Source organism: Trachymyrmex cornetzi, unplaced genomic scaffold, assembly GCF_001594075.2.
Source record: "Trachymyrmex cornetzi isolate Tcor2-1 unplaced genomic scaffold, Tcor1.1 scaffold726, whole genome shotgun sequence".
In the NCBI taxonomy this organism is placed as follows: Eukaryota; Metazoa; Arthropoda; class Insecta; order Hymenoptera; family Formicidae; genus Trachymyrmex; species Trachymyrmex cornetzi.
The window spans coordinates 115970-130822 of record NW_017300055.1 but is presented as its reverse complement, the minus strand read 5'-3'; the positions used below and the strand labels follow the sequence as shown (position 1 = coordinate 130822).

Here is a 14853-nt window from a genome sequence, read left to right as displayed (position 1 = left end):
AAGACGCTAATGCGGTCCTCTGATTGGTTCGTGACATCTTAAGACTGAACTTAAGGCGGTCTTGAATATAAGAACTGACTATGAATACGGCCTTTGATCATCAAAGATAACAAGATTATTACAGACTGATTCCATAAAAATCTTTCTCGTTATTTATCGTTTTATTTCAATCACCCCAAGAATCATAAAATAGAAACTACCTAATAGACCATTCTATTTTACTATCTCACCCTATATTTTTAAATAAAAATATCGAGTTGTAGTGCAATCCCATATGGTGCGGAATTGACGCACTGAACTATATATACACTGGAATGGGCATCTCCGCTGTGAAGCATAAAAAATCGTGGCCGCAATTGATCAACCGCCATTTTGATTGAGTCAAATATTTGAGCGAATCAGAAGTTTTCAGGTGCTCATGCGCACTTACGTTTAGTGTTCTTAATAGCGTTTTCAGCTTAGACGAAGAGTAAGTTGAACCGAGATTAAAATTAATCTATATTGGTAGAAATGGGCATTAGTGTTCTTAATAGCGTTTTCAGCCCGACCGGGTTTGCACCAACCTGGGTTGGATTAATGGCGTTTTGCGCTCTCCTATTGGTAGAGCGTGTGACATCAACCAATAGGAAAGATTAATCCAACCCAGGTTGGTGCAAACCCGATCGGGCCGAAAACGCTATTAGAATAGACGCATATGGCATGTGAGACGACGATCGTCTACCGACGTGATCGGACGTGTTATTGCGTCATCATTTTTGGAAAGTGTGACCGGCTTCAAACACGCAATTGAGTTTACGTTACTGTTTTAAGCTCATTCTACATAAAGCTGGTTCTACATTAGTCGTATCGCAGCATCGCAAGCGTTGCTGTCCAATAAACATCAAGCTAGTTCGACTCTGATTGGACCTCAACGCTTGCGACACACTTGCGACGCTGCGCTGCGATTAATGTAGAACCAGCTTAAGCTGCAGAACGCAGGTCGCAGGTCGCAAGTGAAACGTATTTCAGGGGCTCTATTCTTGAAAAGAAACGTATACGAAAGTCTAGGGAAATGCTACAGTATACGTTACGTATACTATAGTATCCCTAGACTTTCGTATACGTTTCTTTTCAAGAATAGAGCCCCTGCTGCTTAAGATGTCTGCATAGCATAAAAAGTTCGTCTTTACGGATTTTTCGACGTCTTGTGTCTTATGCTTTATGCGCTATGCAAGATCTACAGAACGAGAAATGGGAATGGAAATAAGGGACTCTGATTGGTTGATTCGCTTATGCACTATGCCTTATGCATTACGCGAAAGTCTGTGTCGCGGCCTTTAGAGAATCTCTTGCGTAAAAATTTGACCACCGTGTCTCTATCTATTGGAAAAATACCAAACTAAGATGCGCATAATTACCTGCTGCACATAGTTCCCCCATTTTCCCCTATATGTTATATGCGTGTTTAAAAATGAAATCCAAACTTTAAAATTTGAAACCTCGACACTGATACAAAACATTAAAAATACAACTTCGTTTGATACTTTACAAACTTTTCATGATTTTGGTTTAATTGAGTTGATTTGGTTTAATTAATTATATGCTAACATTTTTTTTATTAATATTAATGAATTGTTCTTTGAATATTTCTCATTTTTCCCGTTTCTACTTTTGTGTAAGAGATGTTTCTGTAAGTTAAAATTAATAAAAAGTTATGTGATGTCAACTATGGGACAGGAACAATTATCCAGTATTTCAATTGAATATATTATATAATATTGTTAATAATATTAATTTTGATATAATTGATAAGCTGACAGAAATGAAAGCCAGAAAAGTGCAATTAAAACATTTTTGTTTTTTAAATAATATTTTTCGTATTTGTATAATAATATTTTCCGTATTTGTGTTATCATTTTTCTCCTTTAAAAAATTAAGGGACCCAAAAATAAAATCTTGCCCAAGATTTATAAAAAGCTAGATACGGCCCTGTTTTCAATCGTAATTTTTTATTAAAAAATATATATTTACTTATATATATTAATAAAAATATATATAAATTTTGTGTTTTATTATTATTAATTAATTTGTAGCCTACAAGATAAATATAGTTTTCATGTAAACTTGATGTTATACATTAATTATTGTCAAAGTACACAGTGACATTTTAATTTATGTCTCCTGATTATTCACTACAGATTTTCTGATTGACGTTAGAGGAAACATATAATGGAAATTCTTATAAAATATATTAAAATAAAAATATTTTTTAATGAAACAAAAAAATTACATTTCAAAGTATACAAAGTAAATCGAAGGTTCTTATTTCGGAATAGAATAAAAGCATTAATAACGCAGTTATCAATAACTTGTTTCATTTTTTGATTAGGTATAATTGCAATTTAAAATTTTACAACTCTCTGATCAACATTTAATGTAAAACTTTTTTTGTTATAGTTTTGATTTTGATAAATTACGTTTTCTATTTTTTAATGGATCGTTGAATCTCTAGTAAACTTTTTCCTGTCGTTTCGGGGATCAAATACCGCACATAGGGCACTGCTCCAAGTACAAAAAGTCCATAACTCCAAAAGACGATTGTTTCTCCGACTAAATTAACAAAAGGTTGGTAGGTCTTGACAAATATGAAGGAAAACAGAGCGTTGCACGAAAAAATGCAAAGAGATGCCAGATTCTTGAGATTTGCTGGGAACATCTCAGCTACAAGAGTGCTAGGCATTGTGGTTAGGCCACAAGCCACGAATAGATTAAAGCATAGCAACGATGTGATTGACAACCATGTCAGTTTTTCAGGATCAAAGGTTAGAGAAAGGAGATAAAAGTGAAGACCAAGAGCGATTAATGAAATGGCGACGCCGACGCTGGAAAGTATTAGCAGATTCTTCCGACCAAATCTGTCCACCAACAAGACAGCAATAAAGCCAGCAACAACTGTGGCGAAACACATCGCCATTACCACGATTGATGGAGTGATGGTCACTTTGGTACTGATAACGATGAGCTCTGCGTAGGCGTTTATTGTGCTGAACGAACTCGCTTGGACGAAGACTAGCAAGCCGAACATGATAAAAACGTTCTTCAAATTTACTGAAACAGATGAAGGTTAATTTTAAATATAATTGAGATTGACTTTTTACTTATAACTGTTTGCTGCATAATGTCTCATCCCAAAATGTTTAATTGTTAGTTTCGAATAAAAACTCATGTTTATGCTAAACACTTCAAAGATAAAAAAATAATTCATACTAAAGATCAAAGATGATTCACTTTGTTTTCTCTTCTTTGTTTTCAGATACCTGGTAACAGAAAGTCCTTGAGTTTTGTTAAAATGCTAGTGTTTGCGCCGTCAACGAAGTTCTGAAGCTCTTGTATTTCGGCCTTGACGTTAGTCTCTCGTTGGAACCACTTGAGAGATGCCTCAGCCTTGTCGATATTGCCGTGAAGAGCATAATGATAGGGTGACTCAGGTATTAGGCTGAAGAGGACCATGAAGAGGATATTCGGTATGATGCTCACATAACAGAACATCTCCATAGACAGGTAAGGGCCCATTACATTGCCCAAGAACATACCCACCGACGCTGCGTTCACTATCAAGGATATCTGAAGATGTAATCATGTATTATGATGACAAGCTTTTGCAACATTGTTCAGCAAACTGGATTATTGATAAAAATATTTAATTAATCTTTAACTAAAGATCCAAAAAACCCTCCCCTTTCTGCAGTTTTACCATATATATACATATAAAAAATTAATAGCTTATCAAATTAACTTAGTTAAGTTAACTTTCAAGTGATGACCATCTTTTTTTATATTACTAGCGGTGACGTGACGTCAATTTGACATATCCTTAAACAGAGGTATATTTCATTAATATTAATATATTACGATTTTTTATTTGTTGCTTGCTAAATAACTTAATTATATAATGTTTATAATATTTTACAAACAAAATATAATTTTTATTAATCTCTCTATAATATTATAACAATATATTTTATTTTTAAATATGAAGTGTTTTTTAGAATGTCAATTATTTTTATATCACTATTGTATTCTATGGTAAAAAAAAGAATGAGAAATAGTGATGGAAAAATTAAATACTGATACATACTTATTGGATGTAGAAATATAACAGTGTTACGAGTAGAGAAGAATTATATAATTATATATTTTGAGATTGAATAAAGAATAGGAGATATTTAAAAAAATCGTGTAAAAATAGGAACTTTATATGAAAGTATTCCGTTAATTAAATTACCAGAGAGCCTCGGATAGCAGGACTAGCAATCTCGCCAAGGTACAAGGATATCACGGGCCACATAATGCCCGATCCGACTCCGGAGCAGAATCTGGAAAGGTACAGCCACATGACCGATGTGGCGCAGATGTTGAGAATCCAACTAGAGAGTAACGGCAAACTCGATAACAGCAGCACTTTCTTTAGCCCGGTGTACTCTGAAGGATTGTGTCGTGGCACGTATTAGAGACATGTCATCCTGAGAACAAGATCGCCACAACTCAGAACAGAGCGATTTGGTCTCTTTAAAGATGAGATACATTGTCTTCTAATTTCGTTTACACATACGTTACGCAGACAAATTATTTTGTATGATTAAGGAAAGAAAGATGCTTCTTTAGACTGAAATAGAAAGATATAAATATATCTCAAGAAAATATTTAGAGAAGGATTCAAGAATTTCAAGAGTAAAAATCTAATTATTTCAAAAATTAAAATCTATTACTCATAGTTTTAAAGTTTCAGGAATATTAGAATTATATCTATAATTGCATGGTTTCAAAAGCAGATTGGAACTTTAAGAAGGATTTTATTTTTCAATATTATACAGGAGGGTGTCCTCATTTTAAATAATGCATTAAGATTTCTCGAGAACTGTGATAAACATAGAAAAATGTTTGAAGCAAAAGTTATATGATTCGGAGGGGAATATAAGAAGGTACTATTTTAATTTTACCTTGGGTGGCGTTGTTAAGGTCAGGTCAAGGTCACTTTGAATTTTTGAAACGAAACCTCCCATTTTTTATTACATATTATCGTAGCTTATTTCACAAGAGCTTTTCAAAACACTATAATAAAATTCTTTTTGAGAGGTGCCAAAAGGTTTGCGGGTTACCGCCGTATCGTGATTCATTGTAAATGCTGACGTGCGTAAACCTTGCCGTTCACTTCATCAGGGCGAGGAGCGCACTGTTGTTTTTTACTTAAATAAAAATAAGAGAAACAATTTTAATGGCCTTTTTTAAGGATTTTTTTAAGGATCGTTATTCAGATCGTGATTCTGCACAATATTCAAGAAGTTTTAGCCATCAATCGGACACCTTGGGTAATGCTAACGCCGATGGTACGGTAACTTTTAAGTCTTATAACTTAAAAAGTTCTTAATGAAAAACAATTTTATTGTGGTGTTTTGAAAAATTCTTGAAATAAGCTACAAGCATATGAAAAATGGGGGGTTTCATTTAAAAAATTCAAAATGACTTTGAGCTAATCTTAATCTGTCCTCCTCCGAACTATATAACTTTTATTTGAAACGTTTTTCCGTATCTACCACAATTTTCGAGAAATCTTAATCCATTATTTATTAAAATGGGATACCCTAATGTATATATACTACATATATATATATACATTTCCTGATAGCACAGAAAGTTTCAGTTGTGTTGCAGGGACCTTTCAATGTCTCAATTTTATATCATCACATTTATAATATTTCTGAGACCATCTTCTTTGAAATATTTCAATTGCAATGTTTCTGCACTTTAATCGAAACCTTACGTTTGAAATGTTCCTGTAATATATAGTTCTTTTAACGTTGCAAATGCAAAGTTCCTGAGAGATTTCTGCGTGCTGTGCGCGAAAATGGCTATCCGGATGATGTGCTGCGCCATCTTGTGACACATGTACGTACGTGTATAGGCCATCTTTGAAGTACTTTGATGAACGTACATAACTTCGTCGTCGTACATGTGTGCCCATAGGTCTGTTTTCTGTGGCTGAATCAGTGTACACTTTTGGAACTTGAAGTGAAATAGATGTATGTTTGATGTTTGTCGAAAGCGAGAAAGAGAGTTCTAGTACAGTCTAGTGCAGGAACAGAAAACAGACCACATGTATGCCGATCAGTACTGAAAAATTTATATTTTTGAAAAGTGTGGCCGACTTTGACTGTGCATTTGTATTGTAAGTTTCTTAAACTGTGTATACACCTAACAAACAAACACCGAACGAACAGCAAACCTAAAAAGTTGTATTGTTGTTTGTTACATAAAAGTCGCAAAAGTTTAATTGCTACATGGAACGAACATCGAATCTGATCGAATACCAGTATTCCGTACAATCGAGAAAAAGAATAAACTGCTCACAAATATAAACACTATTTGTTTTACATTTCTGTAAAGTTGCAGAAACTAAAGAGCACATTGCATCAATATCACTGAAAGATTGTATAAATATTTCCGTAAAATTTCAGAAACGTTTCTTGCGGACCGAAGCGGACATTTTGACGTTGCCACAATCTTGCAGAGACTTCTCAGAAACATTACGCAACGTTACTGCGATGACTTCAATGTTATGTTCGTGCAACATTACAGAAATCCTTCTGTGCTATCAGGATATGTATATACTATATATGTGTATATATATATATATATAAAAGAGAATATTGAAGTTGGAAAATTAACACGTTACCTTTGCTATTACTTAGAACGATTCGTTACTTTTTTGTAATATAATGTTAGATTTTAAAATCGCATATTATTTAATATTTAATGGGTTATTCTACTTTATCGAATAAAAAATCTTCTCTTTCTCCTCCCCTCCCCCTTTCTCTTCTTAATAAAATAAATTTAAAGAATAAATAGAAGAAAGGAAGTAAGTAAAACCGAAAAAACCACAATTTTTGTGGTTTCGGTTTTATTTACTGATAAAAAAAACCGAAATTGAAACCGAAACATTTATTTGATATTTTATTAAACCGGAACCGGAATCATGAACCAAAAAAATCTTTCGATTCGAGTCCCTGCTAGAATCATCCGACTTTTCATTCAAAGCGGGAAAATAATTATGAACCTTGATTATTAATAACTTTGTAACGAATAACGAGCTAAAACATGTTGGAAGTCACTCAGAGACATGACAACATATGTTAAGGTCAAAGGAAAAGCCTCCCTGAAGTAAATAATTACCAAAGTAAGTTTAAATAAGATTAAAGTTAATTGGTGGAACAGGCATGAGTGTTTTTTTTTTTTCAATTAGAAGTTATTAATATAATAAGCGAGAGAGGGGCTCCACTTCGTGATATGATAGATCTTCTAACTTAAGCGGACGTCAAAAAGATCTATTTACTGATCTTATCAGTTTGATCTTGGGTATAGCGTCGCCAATGTCAGGTCATCGATTTTTTTTAAATCGGACATCCTAATTTTAATTCCAGAATTTAATAGCTGAGTCAAGAGCTTTTCAAAATGCTACAATAAAATTCGTTTTTATTAAGTACTTTTCGAGTTATAAGACTTGAAAGTTACAATATCGCACGTTAGTACATTACCCAAGGTCCGACGACGACTACAACTTCTTGAATGTTGTTCAGGATCATGATCTAGATAACATTTGTTAAGATCAAGGCCATTAGTGATTGTATCTCTTATTTTCATTTTTACGTAAAAAAGAATTTTTAGTGCAAAAATGAAAATAAGAGAAACAACCTCCAATGATCTTGGTACAATTATCTCCCTCTACTATTACAAATACCGTCTATGGTTGTAACAAAATTCCTCATAGTCTTTAAACAAATATAACTTTTTCTCGTTACATAAAAAAATTAAACCAAAGAAAATTTTGTAGCTAAATAAATTCTACATCTAAAAAATACATATTTTTTAAATGTAAATATTATATTTGAACTGTTATAACACTTCAAAGTCAAAATGTTACTTTTGTCTTCGGTCTCCATATACACGAACAGCTAGCGTTGGTTCTTATAGGTACTTATATTTTTGTGATTTAAATTTCTATTTAGACAGAATATTTCTATTTTTTCTATTTTTAATCAAGAATAATGAATAAGATAATAAGAATCTATTCGCATATAAATATAAAGACAAAAATAAATTAAAAGTAATAATAAAATAATAAATAGTTAAATTAACCATGAATTATTATTACTAAAAATGTAACGACACATTATTATTATAATATTTATAGTTACAGAAAGTAACGATTGTTACCAAAAAAGTAACGGAAACGGCAACGGTATTGCAATAACGCGTTACTTCCCAACTCTTGGAGGATATAAAAATTCATACATCAAAGATGTTTTGACGATCAGTGTAGTATGTGATTCTAAACATTTTTAATTTTGCATTTTCTTAATATTTTATTTCTTATTGTTAAAATTTACTTCATATTTTTTACCATTACTGAGTCGTGGTTGGCTTGTTCTTAGGTCGTGAATTGTTTATTTAATCAAGAGAAAATTTAACGTTAAATGGTTGATAAATCGAGAAAAATTTACTGGACTAGAAAAGAAAAAGAAATGAATATAGAAAGAATTGAATTAATTTTCTTTTATTACAATATATAAATATAATAATTTTTTAAAATTAAAAATAGAAAGAGAATTAAATATTTTACACAGAAGAAAAAGATTTATTGAAAGTAAACATTATATTATTAATAATATCTATAATAAATAATAAATTATAGAATGTTGAAATATATATATATGTATTATACATAGTTTGAATTGACATATCATAATTTATGACTTATAAATATGTATTACATATACAGGGTGTTTGGTAATTCTAACATAGTTAATCTATGTTGGGATACATCTATAATAGAAAGAATTTAAACAATCAATTTGATTCGAAGAAAATTTATCTCGATAAATCCTTTTAAACTTATGCTTGATGTATCTTAAGGAAGGACCTGGTTTACAGGATAAACAAAAATTTTTTTCATAAAACGACAATACAACTCTTCGAGAACATGTTACTTAAATGTTGGAAGAAATTTTTCAGTGGATTTAGCTTTGTAACGGGAGCGCGACGATTATCGAGATATTGAGAGGTTATTTTTTTGTATATAACAAAATTTAATTACATTCTTCAATAGTGGTATTACACATGCAAAAAATTTTAAAACGATAAAAACATTACTATTCTTTTTTTAAAAAAACGAACGAAAATTCACCTTTTTTTTCGGCCTCCTAAACCAGGCTCCCTCCTTAAGAAGATGAATATGCTTCTCTAGCAAAATATGATAGAGTTTCTTACCTTGACAAAATGCGCCGACAAACCCCCCAATTACACGTCCAAGACTTAAAAGGGACGCGACCCAAGATGCCTCGATATCGGTCAGTTTCAAGGGAATATCTGCTTCCGCTGATGTTAATTGCGCTAAATATGGGGAAGCCCAGCCATTGGCCAGACCAGTAACGATGGATTCCAGCGTAACTATGGAACACAACGAGACATATCATTGAAAACGTTCGAGCTATAGTTAATAAACAACAGTATTTTTTTTATGAAAAAGTGATTTTTACAAAATATTTTTCTTCGAAAATTAATAGTTTTGAACTAGACAATTGCACTTTATTTTTGGATAACACTACACTTTAAATTTCTGAGAGTAAAATTTCATTCCCAAAGAATGGTAGTTGCGCTCCGGTAGGAATGAAATTTTTACTCTTAGAGAGTGAAGAATCTCCAAGCGAGAGTTAATTTTCCATCTTTGCGGAGAGTGAATAATTTTACTCTCTGAAAAAAAAGAAAAAAATCAACATTATGCTCAGTTGACATTAAATGTGTCCGCGAGTGTCGTTTAATCACTATGTTAACGATACTTTTATTGCATAAATTTATTACTATAGTTTTAAAAAAACCGCTTTTTTCAAGTTGCTGGAAAAAAACCGGAAAAATCCCCTTGCATAGCAAAGCATTAAGTACACGACTGCGCATTGTACTACGCAAGTTGTTATTATAGATACATCACGTTTAGATTAGATCGATTCAAAAATTTATAACTCTTTTCATTCTAAAGACTTTATGTGATTCGTCTTAATCTGCACATTACAAAATGTGTTAGATTTTGTTTAAATTAGATATACGATTACAATTAATTCTTATATTTTTTAATATTATTAAAATAAGATACTTCATTTAAGCGTTGAAATTAATATTGAGCTAACTTTTATATTTATGTTTACAATACTACTTCACTTGATGTGAAATTTATTTATTATTAAACGAACGAAACAAATGTAATCTTAACTAGTCTGAAGAGTAATTTAAGTTAATACATATAACAGTGTATGTTTCGTATGTTCTATTGAATACATTATGGGACCTCAATTCTATTAACTTATCCATTATCCAATTATTGCAGAATGGACTAAACTGAGAAAAAAAGTCCTCTATCATTTTGTAATTTTCGCAATAATTAATAAGATATTAATTGCTAAAAATTTTGCTGAAAATTGGTTTTCAATAATTTTTCACTCAAATACTATCAACTTTACAGAAAATCTGTAAAAGACGAAAATTGTTTATTATCTTCTTGTAGAATTCTAAGAATTTTTTCAGAGTTTTTTATCAACTTTTTAGTACTGCTTTTTCTCATTTTTATCAACATGAAAAAATACGGTACTAAAAAATTCTGAAAAAATTCTTTAAAAATTCTTAGAATTCTACAAGAAGAAAATAAACAATTTTCGTCTTTTACAGTTTTTCTGTAAAGTTGATAGTATTTGAGTAAAAAATTATTGAAAACCAATTTTCGGCAATTTTTAGCAATTAATATCTTATTAACTATTGCGAAAATTGCAAAATGATACAGGACTTTTTTTTCTCAGTTTAGTCCGTTCTGCCTCTATGCGAAAGATTTATCAATTTTTTTCCAAACACCTTGTATATATATATATATATTTAATACACATTTTTACATTAACATATTATATATGTATATGCTTATTCAATAGGTATTCTTGATTTCCAATTTATGGTTGCAGCATGGATTCGTATAACATCGATTTTCTCTGTGGCTCTTTGCTATGATTTTATCGACAGTGTCAGAAAATGGATAGGTACATAGTGGCGATGTAGTATCCAAACCGAAAATGGATGTACTGGCGCCAGTTGTACGGGCGATTTCGATGGTAATACGAAAAACGCCGGCATGATCTCTCTCAAGTTTCTCTCTGCCCAGATAGCACAACTGATTTGTGAACTCGAAAAGAATTCATTTTCTTGACTTCTTTATGAATTAGCGTAATTTGTTCGAAGTGAATTTAAAAAGAATTCCTTTCCGACAATTAACAAGACTCCATAAAAGTACTTCTTACAAGATTAAATTGAAGTTAACTTAAAAAAATCCTTTTTCTGTTCGTGATGCATTCGAAAAAAATTTATTTTTAGTTTGACGGTCACGATATATTTATACAAAATTATTCCCGTTATAAGTCATGATCTGCCACCACTAGAATTATACCGTGTTTGAGTGATTGCAAGCGTAAAAATGCCTTTTCATGCTGACGCTTGACACTCATTTTCAACGTCAAAATAAGTCACGTGATGAAAATTGACTCTTGGTATTTGTCAGTTTCTATCACGTGACTTATTTTGACGCTGAAAATGAGCGTCGAGCGTCAGTATGAAAAGGCACCTTAATAGAAATTAGTTTTTTCAATAGCGTTTTGTATATATAAAAAATATACATACAAAATATACATTACACACATATGCATACATAAAATTATATTTAAACATATAAGATTATATATGTTTAAATATAAAAATAAAATTCAATTTGAATAAAAAATGAAGTATAACTTATTCTTAAACAAAATTAATGAATATAAATTAATAAAAATATATGCTGTGACAAAAAATATTACAATACAAAGAAACATATTAATATAATATATATGCTTTTAGCAATTGATTTATATATTTTAAAATATTTTTTTAGTTAAAACATTTTTGTCGCAAAATATATTTTAATTAATTTTTATTTCGTATTTCGGAGCACTCCAATAATCCCAACCTAGTTAACTTTCCGATTCCAGAAAGATAAGTAATTCCAAATGACGAACTATTTATATTTATAATTTTATGCAACTGATGAAGACTGTGAGTACAAAACGTCTTACGACCATTGTTCCTGTCTACATTTTTGTAATTTAATTATTTAAATATACCATTTTAATTCTTTAGTAAAAATTTCAGTTTTTGATCGTTTATTGGTTTATTGTTATCCTTATTGTATGATATTGTATTTAGGTGATATCGAGCGTGTAGTATATATTCTATTTGTTTAAAAAAGTTATATACATATTCATAGAGTGTTAGTTCCTATTGGTTTTATTTGTAAATTTTTTAAATTTATTTTATGTGTGTGTATGTGTGGAACCTAGTTCTAGTTATATTTTATTATTATTTAACCTCGTTCATATATCGTATGTTTGTCTGAAATATTTTTGCCTGCTGGGCTTAGTTTTTGAGTAAGTTACCTGGGGAAAACAAAATGGGACACTATATAATAGCATATAACATCAATGCAGAATGGTGCAATGTGACCAAATTCGTTATTAGATGATAGCTTCTATCTAGTGACAGATGAAGCATATATTACGTATGCATATTTAACTACGTCTATCTAATTTCGAATTAATTGATGCAGAATATTCAACTGTGCTTTATTCTTCATTATTAAAACAATTTTATCTGTTACAAGCTCACGCAGTTTTAATTAAAATATTTTACTGACTAATTGTATACTTACTTGCAAGGGCGGTCAGCCATTGTGGCCAAACAGTGATTTTCCTGTCGTTGGGAATCTCTGGATCCTTATTGGCGCAAGACATTTTTTCTCAAGACGTGCAGGATGTAAGGTGCATATTACGGTCCAGATAGAATCGGACTGATCTATGTGAGTTCGAAATCTTGAGTTTTCTAACGAGGAAGAAACGAGATGAATGCATTTACATTCCGATAAGAATACGACTTGTTTATAACATCTCACGTGTCATGTGATTTGATAATACATTTGCATTTACATTCGTAAATCCCATTTTGATGAAACGTATGTTTGCATACACTGGTAGCGATCTATAAAAAATGAATGTCAGTACCGATTTATCGTTATTTAAACAATTTATCGTTATTTAAAGATTCGAATATTTAAACTTGAGATTCTCTAAAAGAATTCCCTAAAAGAAAATGATGAAAATTGCATGTATTTTGTTTCAAAGATCTTAATTTAGAAATGTCAAGATGTCAAGTTTTCGGTCAAAGTGCTGAGAAGGCAAAGTTGAAGAAACTTCTAGAAAGATTATACATTTAAAGCATCGAAAATTTTAAATTTTGAGTTTACCATACATTTTAATTTAAATTTTTCAAGAATTAGAATTCTCAAAATTCAAAATATAAAAGTGCTAGAATTTAATTTTTAATAAAAGTTCAAAAATACTTTAATAAAAAAAATTTAATAATTATAAATATTTGAATATTAAGTATTATATTAAATTTGAATATTAAGTATTTAAAATTTAAGAATTTACACAAAAATATAAACTTTTAATAATTATTTTAAAGGTATAATTGATGTTAATAAATAATTATTACGAATGCATAAAAAATATTATACATTGTATAACAAATCTTTCATTTATCAACATTGTATATTTTAACATTTATGTAATAGTATAACAATAAAATGTTGTAATATTTATCTTCTATAATAATACTTAATTTGTTTTCTTGAAAAAGAATCGGAGTATTTTATGTACAAAGATATTACAAGTTTTTTATTTTGGGGAGATTCCAGGTAGCGTGTAAATATTGAATGAAAATTATAATAGTAACTGACGGCGATTACGTTCTTATCGCAAAAACATGTCAAGCTTCTCTAGCTATTAAAAATACCGAAGTTCCGACGGTATTTGCAAATTTATTGCCTTGACGCGAAAATAATCACATGAGCATTTTATCTTCTCTAGGTCATGATCCTTAAGAAAATTTTTTTAAAGAGTAATATTTTATTTTTTTTAAATAAAGTGCCGTTTTTTAAAAATAAATTATAATTGTGTTATACTTCTCCGACTTTATTATAGAATCTAAAAAGCATGTACAATAATTTATTAAAAAAGTTGTTACTATTTAATGAGACTTTTTATCTGTAAAATATCTTTAAAAACATTAAATATTTTTAATAATAGATTTTTTGGCCAATAAAATTAATTTTTTCTCAACAAAAGAGACATTAATAATAATTTTTGATAATATCGAATAGAGGATACCCTCCCCCAATGACCTTGATCTTGACGTGTTAAAGTCATGACTCTGAATGATTTCCAACAAGTTTTAGTCGTCCTGTTCAGTAAAAGGTTGTTAACGAAAATGATTAATAAATGAAACGTAATTTTTGGACATAGGGTATATATTTACCATTTATGACTGTACGTTTATATGGCTCGATTTATGTCGAAGTTATGAAACTAGCAAATTATAGCTATTCCTTGAAGAATAGAATAATTGTGATTGTACAGTTTCATAACATTGCATCCATGTATTATATTATAACTTCGATGTAAATTGAACCATGTAAACGTCCACTTGGCATTAAAAATGCTTCGAAACTTTTGATTGTTCAATCAAAAGAAAGAATTTTACTAACTGACCAATCAAAAAATGCTTCGAAACATTCATAGCTTCAAGTGTGGACCGTATATAATTTATGATTTCCATCTCGTAAACGGGAAGGCGGGGGATAGGTAGAGAGCCTCACAGAGAGAGAGAGAGAGAGAGAGAGAGAGAGAGAGAGAGAGA

At 30.5% G+C, this 14853-nt stretch overlaps 1 protein-coding gene across 2 annotated transcripts; it reads right to left on the bottom strand.

Annotated features, from left to right (window-relative positions):
* Nucleotides 1-2432: 2432 nt before the first annotated feature.
* LOC108767766 (facilitated trehalose transporter Tret1) lies at nt 2433-12991 on the bottom strand. 2 transcript variants are annotated; one of them, XM_018517790.1, is made up of 5 exons: nt 12809-12991; nt 9304-9483; nt 4265-4461; nt 3297-3603; nt 2433-3087 (listed from the first exon to the last, which is right to left on the bottom strand). In XM_018517790.1, the coding sequence occupies exons 1-5, from the start codon at nt 12888-12890 to the stop codon at nt 2462-2464; spliced, it is 1392 nt and encodes a 463-aa protein (XP_018373292.1). In that variant the 5' UTR covers nt 12891-12991; the 3' UTR covers nt 2433-2461. The 2 variants fall into 2 exon arrangements, with proteins under 2 accessions (XP_018373292.1, XP_018373293.1); XM_018517791.1 differs by having other exon boundaries at nt 4265-4355; nt 12809-12917.
* Between the last annotated feature and the right edge of the window lie 1862 nt (nt 12992-14853).

Coding starts and splice junctions, on each gene's coding strand:
- LOC108767766 (XM_018517790.1), bottom strand. CDS start 12,890: ATGTCTTGCGCCAATAAGGATCCAGAGATTCCCAACGACAGGAAAATC. Junction 9,484..12,808: donor ATGGCTGACCGCCCTTGCAA/GTAAGTATACAA, acceptor TGTGTTCCATAG/TTACGCTGGAATCCATCGTT. Junction 3,088..3,296: donor CAAGGACTTTCTGTTACCAG/GTATCTGAAAAC, acceptor CATCTGTTTCAG/TAAATTTGAAGAACGTTTTT.